Source organism: Bufo bufo, chromosome 5 (genome assembly GCF_905171765.1).
Source record: "Bufo bufo chromosome 5, aBufBuf1.1, whole genome shotgun sequence".
In the NCBI taxonomy this organism is placed as follows: domain Eukaryota; kingdom Metazoa; phylum Chordata; class Amphibia; order Anura; family Bufonidae; genus Bufo; species Bufo bufo.
Genome location: NC_053393.1, coordinates 230,346,708 through 230,366,371, shown reverse-complemented (window position 1 = coordinate 230,366,371; position 19,664 = coordinate 230,346,708). Strand labels below are relative to the sequence as shown.

General features: G+C 44.5%; 1 protein-coding gene across 1 annotated transcript in view; it reads left to right on the top strand.

The window, feature by feature from the left end:
* Positions 1–19,664, top strand: part of AOAH (acyloxyacyl hydrolase) — a 181,277-nt gene that overhangs the window by 121,896 nt on the left and 39,717 nt on the right. The window contains exon 19 of the mRNA XM_040433272.1: positions 14,187–14,283. Coding sequence (XP_040289206.1) covers positions 14,187–14,283 — 97 coding nt within the window. The remainder of the gene's footprint in view (positions 1–14,186; positions 14,284–19,664) is intronic.

The following is a 19,664-nucleotide window of genomic DNA, read 5'->3' as shown; positions in this document are numbered from 1 at the left end:
TTGCCAAAATAGCAGTACCCTAAATCTGGTGTTTCAGCTGTGGCTAGCCAATTGTAATACTGTCTGCTGTCTGCCGAAGCACAGTTTTTGTTCTGGGTTGAATACAATTCCCAACTTAGCAATTCCCTAAATAATTTTTTTCTGCTGTATCAGGCCAAGTTTAAATTGATCCATAAAAGGGTATATTAGATTTAAGGTGCGGATAGTGTCATCCTCAATAACTTCACACGCTACCGTGCATTTCCAAGTTTAATTCTGTCCGTAAACGTATACCTGTCACCCAGCGCCTAAATAATAGGCCTAAAATGTATATTCAGCTAAATCTGTGTTTATCGTTGAGGCTGGTCAATTCATTTAGTGTCCGCCAAAGCACAGTTTTTGTTCTGGGTTGAATACAATTCCCAACTTAGCAATTCCCTAAATAATTTTTTTCTGCTGTATCAGGCCAAGTTTAACCACCTCCCGACCGCCTAACGCACGGATGCGTCCGGAAGGTGGTTGATTCATTCCTCCTGGACGCATCCGTGCGTCATCTCCCGAGACGCGAGATTTCCTGTGAACGCGCGCACACAGGCGCGCGCGCTCACAGGAACGGAAGGTAAGAGAGTGGATCTCCAGCCTGCCAGCAGCGATCGTTCGCTGGCAGGCTGGAGATGTGATTTTTTTAACCCCTAACAGGTATATTAGACGCTGTTATGATAACAGCGTCTAATATACCTGCTACCTGGTCCTCTGGTGGTCCCTTTTGTTTGGATCGACCACCAGAGGACACAGGTAGCTCAGTAAAGTAGCACCAACCACCACTACACTACACTACACCCCCCCCCTGTCACTTATTAACCCCTTATTCACCCCTGATCATCCCAGATCACCCCATATAGACTCCCTGATCACCCCCCTGTCATTGATCACCCCCCTGTCATTGATAACCCCCTGTAAGGCTCCATTCAGAGGTCCGTATGAATTTTATGGATCCACTGATAGATGGATCGGATCCGCAAAACACATACGGACGTCTGAATGGAGCCTTACAGGGGAGTGATCAATGATGAAGGTGATCACCCCATATAGACTCCCTGATCACCCCCCTGTCATTAATCACCCCCCTGTCATTGATCACCCCCCTGTAAGGCTGCATTCAGATGTCCGCATGATTTTTACGGATCCACTGATACATGGATCGGATCCGCAAAACACATACGGACATCTGAATGGAGCCTTATAGGGGGGTGATCAATGACAGGGGGGTGATCACCCCATATAGACTCCCTGATCACCCCCCTGTCATTGATCACCCCCCTGTCATTGATCACCCCCCTGTCAGGCTGCATTCAGATGTCCGTATGATTTTTACGGATCCACTGAAACATGGATCGGATCCGAAAAACACATACGGACATCTGAATGGAGCCTTATAGGGGGGTGATCAATGACAGGGGGGTGATCACCCCATATAGACTCCCTGATCACCCCCCTGTCATTGATCACCCCCCTGTCAGGCTGCATTCAAATGTCCGTATGATTTTTACGGATCCACTGATACATGGATCGGATCCGCAAAACACATACGGACATCTGAATGGAGCCTTATAGGGGGGTGATCAATGACAGGGGGGTGATCACCCCATATAGACTCCCTGATCACCCCCCTGTCATTGATCACCCCCCTGTCATTGATCACCCCCCTGTAAGGCTCCATTCAGACATTTTTTTGGCCCAAGTTAGCGGAAATTATTTTTTTTTTCTTACAAAGTCTCATATTCCACTAACTTGTGTCAAAAAATAAAATCTCACATGAACTCACCATACCCCTCACGGAATCCAAATGCGTAAATTTTTTTAGACATTTATATTCCAGACTTCTTCTCACGCTTTAGGGCCCCTAGAATGCCAGGGCAGTATAAATACCCCACATGTGACCCCATTTCGGAAAGAAGACACCCCAAGGTATTCCGTGAGGGGCATATTGAGTCCATGAAAGATTGAAATTTTTGTCCCAAGTTAGCGGAAAGGGAGACTTTGTGAGAAAAAAAAATATATCAATTTCCGCAAACTTGTGCCAAAAAAAAAATATTTCTATGAACTCGCCATGCCCCTCATTGAATACCTTGGGGTGTCTTCTTTCCAAAATGGGGTCACATGTGGGGTATTTATACTGCCCTGGCGTTCTAGGGGCCCTAAAGCGTGAGAAGAAGTCTGGGATCCAAATGTCTAAAAATGCCCTCATAAAATGAATGTGGGCCCCTTTGCGCATCTAGGCTGCAAAAAAGTGTCACACATGTGGTATCGCCGTACTCAGGAGAAGTTGAAGAATGTGTTTTGGGGTGTCATTTTACATATACCCATGCTGGGTGAGATAAATATCTTGGTCAAATGCCAACTTTGTATAAAAAATGGGAAAAGTTGTCTTTTGCCGAGATATTTCTCTCACCCAGCATGAGTATATGTAAAAAGACACCCCAAAACACATTTCCCAACTTCTCCTGAATACGGCAATACCACATGTGTGACACTTTTTTGCAGCCTAGGTGGGCAAAGGGGCCCACATTCCAAAGAGCACCTTTAGGATTTCACAGGTCATTTACCTACTTACCACACATTAGGGCCCCTGGAAAATGCCAGGGCAGTATAACTACCCCACAAGTGACCCCATTTTGGAAAGAAGACACCCCAAGGTATTCCGTGAGGGGCATGGCGAGTTCCTCGAATTTTATATTTTTTGTCACAAGTTAGCGGAAAATGATGATTTTTTTTTTTTCTTACAAAGTCTCATATTCCACTAACTTGTGCCAAAAAATAAAAACTTCCATGAACTCACTATGCCCATCACGAAATACCTTGGGGTGTCTTCTTTCCAAAATGGGGTCACTTGTGGGGTAGTTATACTGCCCTGGCATTTTAGGGGCCGAATGCGTGAGAAGTGGTTTGAAATCAAAATCTGTAAAAAATGGCCGGTGAAATCCGAAAGGTGCTCTTTGGAATGTGGGCCCCTTTGCCCACCTAGGCTGCAAAAAAGTGTCACACATGTGGTATCGCTGTACTCAGGAGAAGTTGGGCAATGTGTTTTGGGGTGTCTTTTTACATATACTCATGCTGGGTGAGAGAAATATCTTGGCAAAAGACAACTTTTCCCATTTTTTTATACAAAGCTGGCATTTGACCAAGATATTTCTCTCACCCAGCATGAGTATATGTAAAATGACACCCCAAAACACATTGCCCAACTTCTCCTGAGTACGGAGATACCACATGTGTGACACTTTTTTGCAGCCTAGGTGGGCAAAGAGGCCCACATTCCAAAGAGCACCTTTCGGATTTCACAGGTCATTTACCTACTTACCACACATTAGGGCCCCTGGAAAATGCCAGGGCAGTATAACTACCCCACAAGTGACCCCATTTTGGAAAGAAGACACCCCAAGGTATTCCCTGAGGGGCATGGCGAGTTCCTAGAATTTTATATTTTTAGTCACAAGTTAGCGGAAAATGATGATTTTTTTTTTTTTTTTTTTTTCCTTACAAAGTCTCATATTCCACTAACTTGTGACAAAAAATAAAAACTTCCATAAACTCACTATGCCCATCACGAAATACCTTGGGGTGTCTTCTTTCCAAAATGGGGTCACTTTTGGGGTAGTTATACTGCCCTGGCATTCTAGGGGCCCAAATGTGTGGTAAGAAGTTTGAAATCAAAATGTGTACAAAATGACCGGTAAAATCCGAAAGGTGCTCTTTGGAATATGGGCCCCTTTGCCCACCTAGGTTGCAAAAAAGTGTCACACATGTGGTATCTCTGTACTCAGGAGAAGTTGGGGAATGTGTTTTGGTGTGTCATTTTACATAAACCCATGCTGGGTGAGAGAAATATCTTGGCAAAAGACAACTTTTCCCATTTTTTTATACAAAGTTGGCATTTGACCAAGATATTTATCTCACCCAGCATGGGTATATGTAAAATGACACCCCAAAACACATTCCCCAACTTCTCATGAGTACGGCGATACCACATGTGTGGCACTTTTTTGCAGCCTAGGTGGGCAAAGGGGCCCACATTCCAAAGAGCACCTTTCGGATTTCACCGGTCATTTTTTACACATTTTGATTTCAAACTACTTACCACACATTTGGGCCCCTAGAATGCCAGGGCAGTATAAATACCCCACAAGTGACCCCATTTTGGAAAGAAGACACCCCAAGGTATTCGCTGATGGGCATAGTGAGTTCATAGAAGTTTTTATTTTTTGTCACAAGTTAGTGGAATATGAGACTTTGTAAGAAAAAAAATAAAAATCATCATTTTCCACTAACTTGTGACAAAAAATAAAAAGTTCTATGAACTCACTATGCCCATCAGCGAATACCTTAGGGTGTCTACTTTCCGAAATGGGGTCATTTGTGGGGTGTTTGTACTGTCTGGGCATTGTAGAACCTCAGGAAACATGTCAGGTGCTCAGAAAGTCAGAGCTAATTCAAAAAGCGGAAATTCATATTTTTGTACCATAGTTTGTAAACGCTATAACTTCTACCCAAACAATTTTTTTTTTACCCAAACATTTTTTTTTATCAAAGACATGTAGAACAATAAATTTAGAGAAAAATTTATATATGGATGTCGTTTTTTTTGCAAAATTTTACAACTGAAAGTGAAAAATGTCATTTTTTTGCAAAAAAATCGTTTCATTTCGATTAATAACAAAAAAAGTAAAAATGTCAGCAGCAATGAAATACCGCCAAATGAAAGCTCTATTAGTGAGAAGAAAAGGAGGTAAAATTCATTTGGGTGGTAAGTTGCATGACCGAGCAATAAACGGTGAAAGTAGGGTAGGTCAGAAGTGTAAAAAGTGGCCTGGTCTTTAAGGGTGTTTAAGCTATAGGGGCTGAGGTGGTTAAATCGATCCATAAAAGGGTATATTAGATTTAAGGTGCGGATAGTGTCATCCGCAATAACTTCACACGCTACCGTGCATTTCCAAGTTTAATTCTGTCCGTAAACGTATACCTGTCAACGAGCGCCTAAATAATAGGCCTAAAATTTATATTCAGCTAAATCTGTGTTTATTGCTGAGGCTGGTCAATTCATTTAGTGTCCGCCAAAGCATAGTTTTTGTTCTGGGTTGAATACAATTCCCAACTTAGCAATTCCCTAAATCAGTGGTTTCTGCTGTATCAGGCCAACTTTAAATCTATCCATAAAAGGGTATATTAGATTGAAGGTGCGGATAGGGTCATCCTCAATAACTTCACACGCTACCGTGCATTTCCAAGTTTAATTCTGTCCGTAAACGTATACCTGTCACCCAGCGCCTAAATAATAGGCCTAAAATTTATATTCAGCTAAATCTGTGTTTATTGCTGAGGCTGGTCAATTCATTTAGTGTCCGCCAAAGCATAGTTTTTGTTCTGGATTGAATACAATTCCCAACTTAGCAATTCCCTAAATCAGTGGTTTCTGCTGTATCAGGCCAACTTTAAATCTATCCATAAAAGGGTATATTAGATTGAAGGTGCGGATAGGGTCATCCTCAATAACTTCACACGCTACCGTGCATCTCCAAGTCTAATTCTGTCCGTAAACGTATACCGGTCATCCAGCGCCTAAATACTAGGCCTACAATTTATATTCAGCTAAATCTGTTGATACTGCTGTGGCTGGTCAATCTATTTAGTGTCTGCCAAAGCACAGTTTTTGTTCTGGGTTGAAATACAATTCCCAACTTAGAGCAGAAACCACAAATTTAGGGAACTACTATCAGGCCAAGGTTGAATCTATCCATTAAAGGGTATATTAGATTGAAGGTGCGGATAGGGTCATCCTCAATAACTTCACATGCTACCGTGCATCTCCAAGTCTAATTCTGTCCGTAAAAGGGATACCTGTCATCCAGCGCCTAAATACTAGGCCTACAATTTATATTCAGCTAAATCTGTCGTTACTGTTGTGCCTGTATTAGCGTAATACGGTACCTAAATAGATAGCCAGATAGTGTTAGGTGCCTGTAAAAAAAGGCCTGAATTTGAATTCAATACATTGGGCCAAATAATTTTTTTCTTATTGTGGTGAACGGTAACAATGAGGAAAACATCTAGTAAGGGACGCGGACGCGGACATGGTCGTGGTGGTGTTAGTGGACCCTCTGGTGCTGGGAGAGGACGTGGCCGTTCTGCCACAGCCACACGTCCTAGTGAACCAACTACCTCAGGTCCCAGTAGCCAGCAGAATTTACAGCGATATTTGGTGGGGCCCAATGCCGTTCTAAGCATGGTAAGGCCTGAGCAGGTACAGGCATTAGTCAATTGGGTGGCCGACAGTGGATCCAGCACGTTCACATTATCTCCCACCCAGTCTTCTGCAGAAAGCGCACAGGTGGCGCATGAAAACCAAGCCCATCAGTCTGTCACATCACCCCCATGCATATCAGGGAAACTGTCTGAGCCTCAAGTTATGCAGCAGTCTCTTATGCTGTTTGAAGACTCTGCTGGCAGGGTTTCCCAAGGGCATCCACCTAGCCCTTCCCCAGGGGTGGAAGAGATAGAATGCACTAACGCACAACCACTTATGTTTCCTAATGATGAGGAAATGGGAATACCACCTCAGCACGTCTCTGATGATGACGAAACACAGGTGCCAACTGCTGCGTCTTTCTGCAGTGTGCAGACTGAACAGGAGGTCAGGGAGGAAGACTGGGTGGAAGACGATGCAGGGGACGATGAGGTCCTAGACCCCACATGGAATGAAGGTCGTGCCACTGACTTTCAGAATTCGGAGGAAGAGGCAGTGGTGAGACCGAGCCAACAGCGTAGCAAAAGAGGGAGCAGTGGGCAAAAGCAGAACACCCGCCGCCAAGAGAGTCCGTCTGCTATTGGCCACCGCCATCTGGGACCCAGCACCCCAAAAGCAGCTTCAAGGAGTTCCCTGGCGTGGCAGTTCTTCAAACAATGTGCTGACGACAAGACCCGAGTGGTTTGCACGCTGTGCCATCAGAGCCTGAAGCGAGGCATTAACGTTCTGAACCTTAGCACAACCTGCATGACCAGGCACCTGCATGCAAAGCATGAACTGCAGTGGAGTAAACACCTTAAAAACAAGGAACTCACTCAGGCTCCCCCTGCTACCTCTTCTGCTGCTGCCGCCTCGGCCTCTCCCTCCTCTTCTGCTGCTGCCGCCTCTGGAGGAACGTTGGCACCTGCTGCCCAGCAAACAGAGGATGTACCACCAACACCACCACCACCTCCATCACCAAGCATCTCAACCATGTCACATGGCAGCGTTCAGCTCTCCATCTCACAAGCATTGAGAGAAAGCGTAAATTCCCACATAGCCACCCTCGATCCCTGGCCCTGAATGCCAGCATTTCTAAACTACTGGCCTATGAAATGCTGTCATTCAGGCTGGTGGACACAGACAGCTTCAAACAGCTCATGTCGCTTGCTGTCCCACAGTATGTTGTTCCCAGCCGCCACTACTTCTCCAAGAGAGCCGTGCCTTCCCTGCACAACCAAGTATCCGATAAAATCAAGTGTGCACTGCGCAACGCCATCTGTGGCAAGGTCCACCTAACCACAGATACGTGGACCAGTAAGCACGGCCAGGGACGCTATATCTCCCTAACTGCACACTGGGTAAATGTAGTGGCGGCTGGGCCCCAGGCAGAGAGCTGCTTGGCGCATGTCCTTCCGCCGCCAAGGATCGCAGGGCAACATTCTTTGTCTCCTGTTGCCTCCTCCTCCTACTTTGCTTCCTCCTCCTATTCTTCCACCTGCTCATCCAGTCAGCCACACACCTTCACCACCAACTTCAGCACAGCCTGGGGTAAACGTCAGCAGGCCATTCTGAAACTCATATGTTTGGGGGACAGGCCCCACACCGCACAGGAGTTGTGGCAGGGTATAGAACAACAGACCGACGAGTGGTTGCTGCCGGTGAGCCTCAAGCCTGGCCTGGTGGTGTGCGATAATGGACGAAATCTCGTTGCAGCTCCGGGACTAGCCGGTTTGACGCACATCCCTTGCCTGGCGCATGTGCTGAATTTGGTGGTGCAGAAGTTCATTCACAACTACCCCGACATGTCAGAGCTGCTGCATAAAGTGCGGGCCGTCTGTGCGCGCTTCCGGCGTTCACATCCTGCCGCTGCTCGCCTGTCTGCGCTACAGCGTAACTTCGGCCTTCCCGCTCACTGCCTCATATGCGACGTGTCCACCAGGTGGAACTTTACCTTGCACATGCTGGACAGACTGTGCGAGCAGCAGCAGGCCATAGTGGAGTTTCAGCTGCAGCACGCACGGGTCAGTCGCACTGCGGAACAGCACCACTTCACCACCAATGACTGGGCCTCTATGCGAGACCTGTGTGCCCTGTTGCGCTGTTTCGAGTACTCCACCAACATGGCCAGTGGCGATGACGCCGTTATCAGCGTTACAATACCACTTCTATGTCTCCTTGAGAAAACACTTAAGGCGATGATGGAAGAGGAGGTGGCCCAGGAGGAGGAGGAGGAGGAAGAGGGGTAATTTTTAGCACTTTCAGGCCAGTCTCTTCGAAGTGACTCAGAGGGAGGTTTTTTGCAACAGCAGAGGCCAGGTACAAATGTGGCCAGACAGGGCCCACTACTGGAGGACGAGGAGGACAAGGATGAGGTGGAGGAGGATGAGGATGAAGCATGTTCACAGCGGGGTGGCACCCAACGCAGCTCGGGCCCATCACTGGTGCGTGGCTGGGGGGAAACGCAGGACGATGACGATACGCCTCCCACAGAGGACAGCTTGTCCTTACCTCTGGGCAGCCTGGCACACATGAGCGACTACATGCTGCAGTGCCTGCGCAACGACAGCAGAGTTGCCCACATTTTAACGTGTGCGGACTACTGGGTTGCCACCCTGCTGGATCCCCGGTACAAAGACAATGTGCCCACCTTACTTCCTGCACTGGAGCGTGATAGGAAGATGCGCGAGTACAAGCGCACATTGGTAGACGGGCTACTGAGAGCTTTCCCAAATGTCACAGGGGAACAAGTGGAAGCCCAAGGCGAAGGCAGAGGAGGAGCAAGAGGTCGCCAACGCAGCTGTGTCATGGCCAGCTCCTCTGAGGGCAGGGTTAGCATGGCAGAGATGTGGAAAAGTTTTGTCAACACGCCACAGCTAACTGCACCACCACCTGATACGGAACGTGTTAGCAGGAGGCAACATTTCACTAACATGGTGGAACAGTACGTGTGCACACCCCTCCACGTACTGACTGATGGTTCGGCCCCATTCAACTTCTGGGTCTCCAAATTGTCCACGTGGCCAGAGCTAGCCTTTTATGCCTTGGAGGTGCTGGCCTGCCCGGCGGCCAGCGTTTTGTCTGAACGTGTATTCAGAACAGCAGGGGGCGTCATTACAGACAAACGCAGCCGCCTGTCTACAGCCAATGTGGACAAGCTGACGTTCATAAAAATGAACCAGGCATGGATCCCACAGGACCTGTCCATCCCTTGTGCAGATTAGACATTAACTACCTCCCCTTAACCATATATTATTGTACTCCAGGGCACTTCCTTATTCAATCCTATTTTTATTTTCATTTTACCATTATATTGCGGGGCAACCCAAAGTTGAATGAACCTCTCCTCTGTCTGGGTGCCGGGGCCTAAAAATATATGACAGTGGCCTGTTCCAGTGTTGGGTGACGTGAAGCATGATTCTCTGCTATGACATGAAGCCTGAATCTCTGCTATGGGACCTCTCTCCTCTGTCTGGGTGCCAGGGCCTAAATATCTGACAATGGACTGTTCCAGTTTTGGGTGACGTGAAGCATGATTCTCTGCTATGACATGAAGCCTGAATCTCTGCTATGGGACCTCTCTCCTCTGTCTGGGTGCCAGGGCCTAAATATCTGACAATGGACTGTTCCAGTTTTGGGTGACGTGAAGCATGATTCTCTGCTATAACATGAAGCCTGAATCTCTGCTATGGGACCTCTCTCCTCTGTCTGGGTGCCAGGCAGGGGCGTAGCTATAGGGGGTGCAGAGGTAGCAGTCGCTACCGGGCCCAGGAGACTGAGGGGGCCCAAAGACCCTTGTTCTGCATAAGAACACACACAAAGCACTGAGGGAAGGGGGGCCCAAGCCTAACTCTTGCACCAGGGCCCATGAGCCTTTAGCTACGCCCCTGGTGCCAGGGCCTAAATATCTGACAATGGACTGTTCCAGTTTTGGGTGACGTGAAGCATGATTCTCTGCTATGACATGAAGCCTGAATCTCTGCTATGGGACCTCTCTCCTCTGTCTGGGTGCCGGGGCCAAAATATCTGACAATGGACTTTTCCAGTTTTGGGTGACATGAAGCCTAATTCTCTGCTGACATGAAGCCTGAATCTCTGTTATGGGACCTCTCTCCTCTGTCTGGGTGCCGGGGCCTAAATATATGACAATGGACTGTTCCAGTTTTGGCTGACGTGAAGCCTGATTCTCTGCTATGACATGAAGACTGATTCTCTGCTGACATGAAGCCTGAATCTCTGTTATGGGACCTCTCTCCTCTGTCTGGGTGCCGGAGCCTAAATATATGACAATGGACTGTTCCAGTTTTGGCTGACGTGAAGCCTGATTCTCTGCTATGACATGAAGACTGATTCTCTGCTGACATGAAGCCTGATTCTCTGCTATGGGACCTCTCTCCAATTGATGTTGGTTAATTTTTATTTATTTTATTTTTATTTTTATTCATTTCCCTATCCACATTTGTTTGCAGGGGATTTAACTACATTTTGCTGCCTTTTGCAGCCCTCTAGCCCTTTCCTGGGCTGTTTTACAGCCTTTTTAGTGCCGAAAAGTTCGGGTCCCCATTGACTTCAATGGGGTTCGGGACGAAGTTCGGATCGGGTTCGGATCCCGAACCCGAACATTTCCGGGAAGTTCGGCCAAACTTCTCGAACTCGAACATCCAGGTGTTCGCTCAACTCTAATGACAAGGCTTTCTTGAGTGGAAATATATCACATGTGAAGCCATCTCTTCTCTATGTGGCAACATATGATCTGGGTTTAATCTGAGTTTGTTCAAAATTATAGATAATTTAAGATGACATAGTAGTAACAGAGTGCTGAACTGTGTGAAAATTGCCTGTCCATGATTGTAAGGCTGGCCATGTGCATTTTGTTTGCGGAAAGCTGTGTCTCTGACCCACCCATACAAATAAAAGTGCTGAACGGGGAATGGGGAGAAAGCCGATGCCAGTTACCTCTGACAGTCACTTACCTCCCCAAGAACTAAATGATCTGGTGGTTGAAATCCAACTGCTCAATCCTTATAGTGCCTTGAAAAAGTAAATACCCCTTCAAGTTTTCCACATTTTTCCTGTTACACCCACAAACTTAAATCTGTTTTATCAGGATTTTATGTGATAGACCAACACAAATGATACTTATGGGCCCTAGTAGAGACCCGCGGGAGGTAACCCTCAATATTCAACTGGTCAGAGACCGAAAATCCCTGTAGGGGTGCTACTTGACATTAATTAAAAGTGTATACTTTATTAAATCATTATTAAAATATTGGTTCCTAACAAACCATAAACCCCACAAGACTAAAACTCTCAGGTGAGGTGCTGGTAAATGCTTATTTATTTAAGTCCCTATGACCATGTGGCAATGGGAACGTGAGTAGCTGCTCTTTATATATGCAGTTAGGGATGCTTCGATTAGGATGTATCCCTATAAGAGAGTATGAGTTGGCTCAGCCACTCTCAGTCAGTCATCTTGGAGTTTTATTTCTCCAGGGTGTCATCTCAAAAGTGCATCGCTGATTCACTGTGTATTTATTTATGCCCAGATAAGCTGTGACGTGCTTGCACTTCCCAAAGAAACACACTTTTTGCAGATTGGGTAATGGATATTGTTTCTATATTCAAGGACCATAGCCCCAAACACCTGCCTAAAATCGACGCCTAACACTACTCCCCACCCAACATGTTTCGCCGCAATGCGGCAAAACATGTCGGGTGGGGAGTAGTGTTAGGCGTCGATTTTAGGCAGGTGTTTGGCGCTATGGTCCTTGAATATAGAAACAATATCCATTACCCAATCTGCAAAAAGTGTGTTTCTTTGGGAAGTGCAAGCACGTCACAGCTTAGCTGGGCATAAATAAATACACAGTGAATCATCAATGCACTTTTGAGATGACACCCTGGAGAAAAAAAACCCTCCAAGATGACTGACTGAGAGTGGCTGAGCCAACTCATACTCTCTTATAGGGATACATCCCAATCGAAGCATCCCTAACTGCGTATATAAAGAGCAGCTACTCACGTTCCCATTGCCACATGGTCATAGGGACTCAAATAAATAAGCATTTAACCAGCGCCTCACCTGAGAGTTTTAGTGTTGTGGGGTTTATGGTTTGTTAGGAACCAATATTTTAATAATGATTTAATAAAGTATACACTTTTAACTAATGTCAAGTAGCACCCCTACAGGGATTTTCGGTCTCTGACCGGTTGAATATTGAGTCCAACACAAAGTAGCAAGTATGTGTGAATAGAAAATGATACATGGTTTTCAAAATATTTAATAAATAAAAATCTGAAAAGTGTGGCATGCATTTTTATTCAGCCCCTGTACTCTGATACCCCTAAATAAAATGCAGCGTGACCAATTGCCTTCAGAAGTCCCCTAATTAGCAAATAGAGTTCATCTGTGCATAATTTATTCTAAGTATAACTATAGCTATTCAGTGAAGGCCTCAGAGGTTTGTTAGTGGACATTAGTGATCAAACAGCACACACGAACACACCACACAGGTCAGGGATAAAGTTGTGGAGAAGTGTAAAGCAGGGTTAGGTTATAAAAAAAAATATCCCAAGCTCTCACGGAGCACTGTTCAATTCATCATCCAAAAATGTAAGGAGTATGGCACAACTGCAAACCTACCAAGACATGGCTGTCCACCTAAACTGACAGCCCAGGCAAGAAGAGCACTAATTAGAGAAGCAGCCAAGAGGCCCATGGTCCACTGTGGAGGAGCTATAGAGATATCCACAGCATGGGTGGGAAAATCTGTCCACAAGACAACTATTAGTCGTGTCCTCCACAAATCTAGCCTTTATGGAAGAGTGTCAAGAAGAAGCCATTTTTGAAAGCAAGCCATAAGAAGTCCTGTTTGTAATTTTCCACAAGCCGTGTAGAGGACAAAGCAAACATTTGGAAGAAGGTGCTCTGGTCAGATGAGACCAAAGTTGAACTTTTCAGCCGAAATGCAACTCTGTAACACCACCACCAAAGGCTCGTCTGGTGACAACAGTGGCTGATGTATAGCCCTGTCTTTGACGTCTCCAACATCGTTGGCGGCATCATTTCTGCTCAGCGTGAATCAACCTTCATCAGTGAACAGCACTGAGGCCTACTGGTCCCTCGTCCAGCGTAGATGCTACCTGGCCCATGCAAAACAATGATGCTGGTGATCAGGTACTCTTGATGGTAGTCTAGCACTGAGACCACAGTGATGTAAACAGTTTTGAATGGTCTGATGTGACACTTGGGTCCCTCTCACCTCCCTTAAATGTGCCTGGAGTTGTGTGGCATTCATCATCTGGTTCTGCAGGGCATTGTTTACAATGAAGAGGTCATTAGTATGGGATGTGGACAAAGGACGTCCACTTCTATGCCTTTCTGTGACTCTCCCAGTCTCTTTGTATCTCTATTGCAACCTGCTGATGACACTCTGTGACACTCTATGCTCAGTGGCCACTTCTGTCTGAGAACATCCTGCTTGAAGCCTCACAATGGCGAGGTATTGTTGATCAATTGTTAGGTGTTGTCTTGGTCTCATGATGTCAAAATGTGAACAGCATGATGAGGAGGACTGTTTAAATACCAATTCTAATCGAACCAGGAAATTTATTGGGCGATTCATGGATCAAACACCTGTTGTGAATTTTGCTGTTAAACTCCTTGTTAGAGAACAGCAAGTTGCGCGAAAAGTACTGAAACATTAAACAGTTGGACATGTGCATTTAAAAGTTTAGAAAAAGTCACATTAAGTTCACCTGTAAAGGTCAGAGTGCATTTTAGGTTCATCCTAAAACTTCACCCACAAGCCAAATATCTCTAACTTTTTGTGAGTATTGTATCTATACTAACAAGTTGTAATCTGATATGTAGCATTTTTATTATTTTAGGATTTTGTAGATGATGCTGTTTTACTTTCTATTCTAGAGAGCTGAGCAGCTATCCAGTGTTCTCCGGGAAATAACAACCTCTGTAAAGTTCAGTAACTTTGAACTTGGTTACTATGAAAATCTGTACCAGAAAGGTAAAACTTGCCAACTGCATTTAATGAAACTGAATGAACTGACAAATACTATTACTAATTCATATTTGAAATAAGAATACTTTCCACATATTAGCCTGTTCCCTTGTATCAGACATGCTATAAGACATGCAGGCTCAGTATGGGTGGTTATAGCATCCCTAGTTTTTGCACAATAATTGGTGTGGTAGAAAGGGACTTTCTGGTTTTACTGTGTTAATCAATAAGCAAATTTCTGTATTAAATAATATAGAATATATCCTCTGAACTTAAAGGGTCTGGCCACTTTCTGGTTATTTTTCACCAATGTGTAGGTAAGATAACTTTATGACACTTACTAATATAGCCTTTGTTGATTTTCTGTGTCGTTTGCTATATTTCATGTCTACTTGGCGGGTAAATCTCCTGTGCTGTCCACACAGGATACCTAACTGTAAAATGGCCTCTGATGGAGTGTCATGTGACCAGGCAAAAATAACTCCATACACCTCACTCAGCCTTTTTCATTCAAATACACCATATCAGTTTAATGCAGGTGCAGTGTATTTGAGTGGAAGAGACTGAATAAGTTGCCTGGTCACATGACCCTCCATCAGCAGCCATTTTATGGACAGGACCTCCACAAAACACTTGGAAAACAAGTACGCATACCTTATGAAGTATATAAAATGGCAGAGAATATGAACAATGACTATATTAGTAAGTGCCGTTTTGTTATCTTACATATTACGATATTATCATATTGATCAACAGTTACTAGAAAATGGCTCTAGGCTGATTCATGTTACCTACACTGATTCATGGTAGTCAACCATGAGGGCAGAGGAGATTTATTTTATTTTTGTTGTCAGATGTAGTTTGTATATACTGGTTATGACTGTAGCTAAAAGCAGGTCTAGGTCAGGATAGGTAATCAATATCAGATCGGTGGAGGTCCAACATCGGCACCCCTGCTAATCAGCTGTATGAGGAGATGGCACATGCGTACGTGCCTTATCCCGTCTCTCTTCCTGTTCACCACTGCTCATAAAGCTGATCGGCGGAGGTGCCGGACTCCCGCCAATCTGATATTGATGACCTATCCTGAGGATAGGTCATCAATATAGTAGAGCCCGGAGAACCCTTTTAAGTTTAAGGGAACCTGTCACCATGAAATGCAGTGGAATCTGCAGGCAGCATATTATAGAGCAGGAGTAGATGAACAGATTGATTTATAGTTTTGTGGGAAAATATATAATACAAATTTTAATTTATTTAAATTTCTGTTCTTTCTGAGCTCAGTAGCCATGTGGGCGGTCCGATCAGTGATTGACAGCTAGCTCTGTATTCACACTCATTCAGAGAACATTCGCCCCTGCGTCTTATGGAGCGAATGCTGCCATTTTACATCACAGTCTGCAGTGCTGCAGCATCACAGACTGCGATGTATCAGCGGGGAGGGAGGAGGGGCTGGAGTCTGGGAACTAGCGGCGGGGCCGGGGCAGTCACTGTACTCTGACACCTGGCCCCCGCCGCTCTCAGCAGTATTTCTAAACAGTAATCCTTAACCTCTTAATAACTTTAACCAAAGTTGCGCTCTCCCCTGTATCAGCACTTACTAACGAGCATCCGGAGCAGGCAGACCGGCTGGCAGCGTGCTCCTCCCACTTTATAAATGAAGCAGGCGGAGCAGGCACGCAACGTCAGTGAGTGACATAATGCTGCCAGCCGCTCTGCCTGCTCCGGATGCTTATTAGTAAGTGCTGATACAGGGGAGAGCGCAACTTTAGTTAAAGTTATTAAGAGGTTAAGGATTACTGTTCAGAAATACTGCTGTGAGCGGCGGGGCCCGGTGTATTGGGGGACACTGTTATGTGGAGGATCTGTGGATGACACATATATAGCAGTGTCATCCACAGATCTCCCCCATAACAGTGTCATCCACAGATCCTCCGCCCCATAATAGTGCCATCCACAGATCCCCCACCCCATAACAGTGACATCCACAGATGCCCCTCCCCATAAAAGTGCCATTAACAGATCCCCCCATAACAGTGCATCATCCACAGATCCCCCATAATAGTGTCATGCACAGACCACCAGTAGTTCAAAACCCACCAAAAGCACACCTTTTGGTTAAAAATATATTTTTTCTTATTTTCCTCCTCAAAAACTTAGGTGCGTCTTATGGGTCAGTGCGTCTTTCGGTGCGTCTTATAGGGCGAAAAAATACAGTAAATAAATTTAACAGTCTTCTCCCATAAAGCAATATGTCAGCTCCTCCTGCTCTATAACATACTGACTGTAGATTGCACTGCATTTTCCTGGTAACAGGCTGCCTTTTAGTAGAAATATGAGTAAAATATGCAATGCCTCCCTCACCTCCTTCACTTAATGGGGTTTTCATGGAGTAAAATATCAATGACCTATTCTTAGGATAGGTCATTAATATCAGATCAATGGTGGTCGGATTCTCAACACCCACACTAATCAACACTCTAGGTCATTGACGTCAACTTCATTGGTAACATGGCCTATGTGCAGCTTAGTCCCATTCAAGTGAATGGGGCTGGGCAGCAAGACCAAGTACAGCCACTATACAATGTACATCACTGTGTTTGCTATGCTGTGAAGATGGTGAAATGCACTTTTGAGGTCTCCAACCCTTTGAATCTACTGATTAGCAGGGGTGGCTGGTGTTATACCCCCTCCAATCTAATATTGATGACCTATCCTGAGGATAGGTCATCAATATTACACTCCCAGAAAACCCCTTTAATTTTGTACCAACACATTTGTGTCCTTTCAAAATGTATTTAAACCACCAATTGTATATTTAGTGTTTTAATAAAATATTCAACTTTACTTCAGAGGAAGAGAAATATATTGCCTGCTTATGTCTCTGGGATATAACTTCCCAGGTCACTGACTTAAATATTTCAGAGAAGTACCATAATATTTCATTTCACCCACACTGTCATAACACATAACTCGGTACAAAAGAGCTCATTTTTTTTTTAACCATAAGGCTTCTAGATTTACATGAAACACCATGGTAATATAATGCGGTTCTATACAAGAGAATAAAGTTAAACTGTTAATGCTTTTCCACGCTCAGTTCCCTCACCCAATTGTCTATGCGTGTATGCATCAAGTCTGATTTAATGTTACAGAACTGAGATATAAATATTTCATAGAGCCGGAATGCATTCTTGTCTGCCTGTATCACTTCGCAGTGCAATGAGCATTGTGTTACAATCATTTACAGTCATTTATGCTTGCTGGGTTTATGTGCATAAATATCTTTAATCAAAATAATGTCTTGCGGTATTCCCCTTAGAAATGGATCTTATTTCTTGTAACTTATTTTTCTGCTTCGGCTTATTCTGTTCTTGCAGTATTCATTAGAAATAAGTTATACCAGAAAATGTAAAGGATAGGACCATGAAATATTTCCTGTGCGGTACAGTTAATAGTGCAATTTCCAGCATCTTGGGGAAGATGAAAAATCACTTGGCATTCTTGGTATGACACTTGATGGCAGTCAGTTAGGAGGTGCCCATTGATAATATGCTTGTGAGTAAACTTCTAAACCACCAGTTACCAAATATTCCAGCAATTAAATAGTTACTCTAAACTTTAACGTAAAACAGCCATATCTTGCATTAGCAAAGCATCTAGATTTAATTTATAGTCCATTTGCTCATTATGGGTTTATTCACACATCGTGGAAAAGTTATAATTAGAATGAGCGAACCCGAACTGTATAGTTCGGGTTCGTACCGAATTTTGGGGTGTCCGTGACACGGACCCGAACCCGAACATTTTCGTAAAAGTCCGTGTTCGGGTTCGGTGTTCGGCGCTTTCTTGGCGCTTTTTGAAAGGCTGCAAAGCAGCCAATCAACAAGCGTCATACTACTTGCCCCAAGAGGCCATCACAGCCTTGCCTACTATTGGCATGGCTGTGATTGGCCAGTGCAGCATGTGACCCAGCCTCTATATAAGCTTGGGTCACGTTGCGCTGCACGTCACTCTGCTGATTGAAGCATAGGGAGAGGTTGCAGCTGCGACGTTAGGGCGAGATTAGGCAGTGATTAACTCCTCCAAAAGACTTCATTCTGTGATCGATCTGCAGCTGTGGATCATTGAAGTGCTAATATTGACTTGCTCACTTTTTTGAGGCTGCCCAGAGCGTTTTTAGATCACTTTTTTTCTGGGGTGATCGGCGGCCATTTCGTGACTTGTGGTGCGCCAGCACAAGCTATCACCAAGTGTATTTAACCATCAATAGTGTAATTATTTTGTGCTATATCCTACATCAGCTGCAGACTGAGCCTGTGTCACCGAAGTGCATTTAACCATCAACAGTCTGGTTATTTTTTGGCCATATACTACATCAGCTGCAGGCTGAGCCTGTGTCACCGAAGTGCATTTAACCATCAACAGTGTGGTTATTTTTTGGCCATATACTACATCAGGGGCAAGTTGAGCCTGTCACCCAGCGCCTAAAAAATAGACCTGACATTTCTATTCAACCAAATCTGTACTGTTTTAGCTGGTCAAGTTATTTGTAGTGACCGTAAAAGCACACTTTTTGTTCTGGGTTGAAAAACTTTTCCCAAATTTGCCATTCTCAAAATAACTAGTTTCTGGTATATGAGGCCTACTTGAAATCTATCCCAAAAAGGATATCTTACATTGAAGGTACTGATAGTGTCATTCAGAAAAACCTAAGACACACGCTACCGTGCAGATAGAAGTCTGATTCTGTGATTAAACCTTAACCTGTCACACAGTGCAAAAAAAAAACAGGTCTCACATTTCTATTCAAGCAAATCTGTACTGTTTTAGCTGGTCAAATTATTTGTAGCGACCGTAAAAGCACATTTTTTTTTCTGGTTTGAAAAACTATTCCCAAATTTGCCATTCTCAAAATAACTAGTTTCTGGTATTTGAGGCCTACTTGAAATCTATCCCAAAAAGGATATCTTACATTGAAGGTACTGATAGTGTCATTCAGAAAAACCTAAGACACACGCTACCGTGCAGATAGAAGTCTGATTCTGAGATTAAACCTTAACCTGTCACACAGTGCAAAAAAAAAACAGGTCTCACATTTCTATTCAAGCAAATCTGTACTGTTTTAGCTGGTCAAGTTATTTGTAGCGACCGTAAAAGCCCTTTTTTTTTTCTGGGTTGAAAAACTATTCCCAAATTTGCCATTCTCAAAATAACTAGTTTCTGGTATTTGAGGCCTACTTGAAATCTATCCCAAAAAGGATATCTTACATTGAAGGTACTGATAGTGTCATTCAGAAAAACCTAAGACACACGCTACCGTGCAGATAGAAGTCTGATTCTGAGATTAAACCTTAACCTGTCACACAGTGCAAAAAAAAACAGGT